This window comes from Molossus molossus, unplaced genomic scaffold, assembly GCF_014108415.1.
Source record: "Molossus molossus isolate mMolMol1 unplaced genomic scaffold, mMolMol1.p scaffold_m16_p_9, whole genome shotgun sequence".
Taxonomy (NCBI): Eukaryota; Metazoa; Chordata; class Mammalia; order Chiroptera; family Molossidae; genus Molossus; species Molossus molossus.
This window is the reverse complement of record NW_023425403.1, coordinates 39050272-39054089: the sequence shown is the minus strand read 5'-3', so window position 1 is coordinate 39054089 and position 3818 is coordinate 39050272. Positions and strand designations below refer to the sequence as shown.

The 3818-nt window shown below is 38.4% G+C and overlaps 1 protein-coding gene across 1 annotated transcript; it reads left to right on the top strand.

Annotated features, from left to right (window-relative positions):
* Nucleotides 1-2222: 2222 nt before the first annotated feature.
* LOC118622886 (c-Myc-binding protein-like) lies at nt 2223-2648 on the top strand. Its single transcript, XM_036250419.1, has one exon. The coding sequence runs from the start codon at nt 2226-2228 to the stop codon at nt 2535-2537; it is 312 nt and encodes a 103-aa protein (XP_036106312.1). The 5' UTR covers nt 2223-2225; the 3' UTR covers nt 2538-2648.
* Nucleotides 2649-3818: the final 1170 nt, after the last annotated feature.

The window sequence follows — 3818 nt, the reverse complement described above, 5'->3', positions numbered from 1 at the left end:
TACAATGTTATCAAGATGATGTTATAAAAACTGTCTGCCTTTGTTTCTAAATATTTTCTTCTGCTAATTGACCTAATACATTTACAAATATCAATTCACTTTCTATGTACACAAGAAAATTTTAATTAAATGATAAAAGAAAAATAATAATTTGAACTAAATGAAAAGTAAATCTTCAGAGTTATATGGAAATGTTATTTCTGCAGCTGCACATGCAACATTTCACCACATTCTTATAAGTATCACTGTTAAAGTGGATTGTGCTACTTCCTCAGAAGACTTGATTCTTCTCACTACATAGGTTTATTGATATCCCTACTACTGCCCTGTCATGGTAGATAACTAATGTCAGCAAATATTGTGCTCCTCATAAACTTCCTTAAAAGAAAATGCACTACATATATTTCATTTAGAATGCACTATCTTTCATTAGTCCATTTTTACCAAAGGAGTATAGAATTTTAAAAATGCATTATTAACCAAAAAATACATAAGCATCTTTAGACTTGCACTATAGAAAAAATTATGAAATACCACAGTCTTATTTCATTCGGATTGCCATAACAAAGCATCATAAAACAGGTGGTTTAAACAACAAGATTTATTTTTTACAACCCTGTAGGCTGGGAAGTTGCAAATCAAGGTGCTGGCATATTCAATGTTTTATGAAAGAGAGACCACTTACTGATTCAAGAAGGTCTTCTCATGGTATCCATGCATGGTATCAAAAAAAAAAAAAAAAAAAATGGTGAGAGAGATCTCTGGGATCTCTTTTATGAGAGCTCTACCCCCTTGATCCAATTACCCCTCGTAGGCATACCCTCCAAATACCATTACCTTGAGGGTCAGAATTTCAACATATGAATTTGGGGGTGACTTGAACATTTAGTAAAATCATGACAAAAGCTTTCAAACTATTTTTTAAATTTATGATACGATAATATTACCTCTATTTCTATGTTGTTGGGGAAATACAACAATCCTTTTAACCAAAAGACTCTTCTATACCAATGTAGATGAGAAAAAGAATACAATTTATTATTGAGTATGCATATTAGTTGGTTGTTTTTTGCTGTAATATAATACTACAAAATGTTTTGATCCAAATAAATTTATTCTCTTATAGTTCTGCATGTCAAAATGATAGGGGGAGGCCACATGATAAGAATAGAACCAGGATTGTTTAATGATTATTCATCTTACTAACTATAGATAAGAGTTTATCTCACAGACCCTGGGAAACTGGAGGATGTGCTACAAGAAGATGCCTTGAAGTATGGATGGGTCCATTACTCAGAAAAGAAATACATTTTAGAACAGATCAAGGACAGGACACACTTTGATTTAGTTGTTGTGCCTGGACCCTGACCCCCTTCTGGGGTTTGCCTGAGAAATGCTGACCATTCTCCAGTCTCAGGAATGGGCTGAACTCTTTGTAACATCATAGATTAGCCATCGTGTTATCGAACTTTGAGATCCTGGAGGCCAGACTACAGATCCCATACTCCCCTTTCCCTGTTACACTTGCAGCTCACAGTTGCACATCGTTATTTTCTCCCTTGCCCATATATAATCAGCCAATTGGTAAGGGTGGGTCAGAGCAGGATTTTCAGGATAACCTATTGTTCTCCCCATACTACCAGCATTATTGAAATAAATGCTCATATATTCAACCCTGTCTCTGCTTAATTTGGCTCAAGTAGAGACAGGCAGCCTTGAACCTATCTAGTGTCTTGTATCAAAAAGTCTTGAGCCTGGTTGGTGTGGCTCAGTGATTGAGTGTCCACCCATGCACTAAGAGATCGTTGGTTGGATTCCCAGTCAGGGCACATGCCCAGATTGTGAGCCAAATCTACAATGGGGGGCATGGAGGAGGTATCCAATTGATATTCTCTCTCATTGATGTTTCTATCTCTCTCTCCCTCTCTCTTCTTCTCTCTCTAAAATCAATTTATTTATTTATCCTCACCCGAGGACGTTTTTTGATATTTTGTTCAGATAGAGTGGGAGGGAGAGAGAGAGAAACATCGACGTGAAAGAGACACATTGAGTGGCTGCCACCCGCACAACCCAACCAGGGCTGCAACTGAGGTACGTGCCCTTAGCAGGAACCGAACCCGGGTCTCTCGGGACCGCAGTCTGACACTCTAACCGCTGAGCCAAACCGGCCAGGGTGGACTCTAAAATCAATTTAAAAAAATTTTTTTTAAGTCTTGGCTGTCACTATGGCTCATTACAAAGCCGTTGACTCGAAGCACGAGCAGTTCCAGCGGTACTTGGAGAAGTCGGGAGTGCTGGACACGCTGACCAAGGTATTGGTAGCCTTATATGAAGAACCGGAGAAACCTAATAGTGCTTTGGATTTTTTAAAGCATCACTTAGGAGCTGCTACCCCAGAAAATCCAGAAATAGAGCTGCTTTGCCTAGAATTGGCAGAAATGAAAGAGAAATATGAAGCTATTGTAGAAGAAAATAAAAAACTGAAAACAAAGCTTGCTCAGTATGAACCACCTCAGGAGCAGAAGCCTGCTGAATAGGATTCTTCTCAGTTGAAAAGACACTGAAAAATGGTTTTGTAAGACTTGAATAGTTTGTATAGTATATAATCTTTTCTGAACAGATGCTATAAAACTCTTTTAATATGTTAAAGTCACAGATCACACTTTAATTGTTATAAACACATATTCTTAGAATCACCAATAAAAACTCAATATAAAAAAATAAAATAAAATAAAAAAATCTTGAAATTGGAATGCTGGGAGGGATGCATACTTCCTGGAGACTCTAGGGAAGAATCTGTGCCTTTACTTTAGTCGTCTTCCAGATGCTGGCCACATTCCTTGGCTCATAGACCTGCATCATTCCAATGTCTGCATCTGTCGTTATATGCCCTTCTCTGCTTCTGCCTCTCCTGCTTCCCTTCCCCTTACAAGGATTACACTGTGCAAACCTGGGTAAACCAGCAGATATTTCCTATCTTAGAATCCTTAAGTTAATTATATCTGCAAAATCCCTTTTACCAAATAACACATTAACAGGCTCTAGGAATTAGAACTGGGCATTTTTTTTTTTTTTTTTTTTTAATTCATTATTCTTTGTACCAAAGTAAACATTAATAACATGCATGTAAGGTAGCTCACAAAAATATATATAAAAATAAAGTCTCACACTCTTTATATAGGAAAGCAGAAGGGGAAAAAAAAAACTCACTGTAAGTTTGGCAGGCTCCGAGGAGTCACATGACTTCGGGGAAAGAGACGGCAGGCCCGAGGAGAAATCAAAACCTAACTCAGGACTTTCCAGCCTATCCGGATGCAGCTGATGCAGAATTACCCCACCTTACCCCCGGACCAATCAAGTACCTCCCTTCTTTGTTCCTCAACCTCCCCTATAAAACTTTCCTGGGCAGACAGACTTCCCTGGCCTGAACCCGGGACCAGCGAACCTCGCCTGGGAGTGCTCCCATAAAACTTTCTTGCTGGCTTTTGCGGCTCTGTTTCTCTTTCTTCCTCGGCGAGAAACCTTACACTCACCTTCTTGAAAGACCAGGAACTATAACTCCCAGCGGCTTTCCTTACATCTTGTTGAGAGACCACAGAGCTAATTTCAGTGGTACACCTTTACATATCTAGAGGTTATTTGATCTGAAAACTTGGAAATACCACTGCATTGTAAAACCTGAAGTATAAACTCAGTCCCCACAGAGATCTGTATACCACAGGTTAGAATAAAAGCTCCAGGAAAGATAATATTTTTAAAGAATTATAACTAGCAGTAGGACATGGCTGAAAACTAAATTTCAGCTGGAAAATTGAGAG

Coding starts and splice junctions, on each gene's coding strand:
- LOC118622886 (XM_036250419.1), top strand. CDS start 2,226: ATGGCTCATTACAAAGCCGTTGACTCGAAGCACGAGCAGTTCCAGCGG.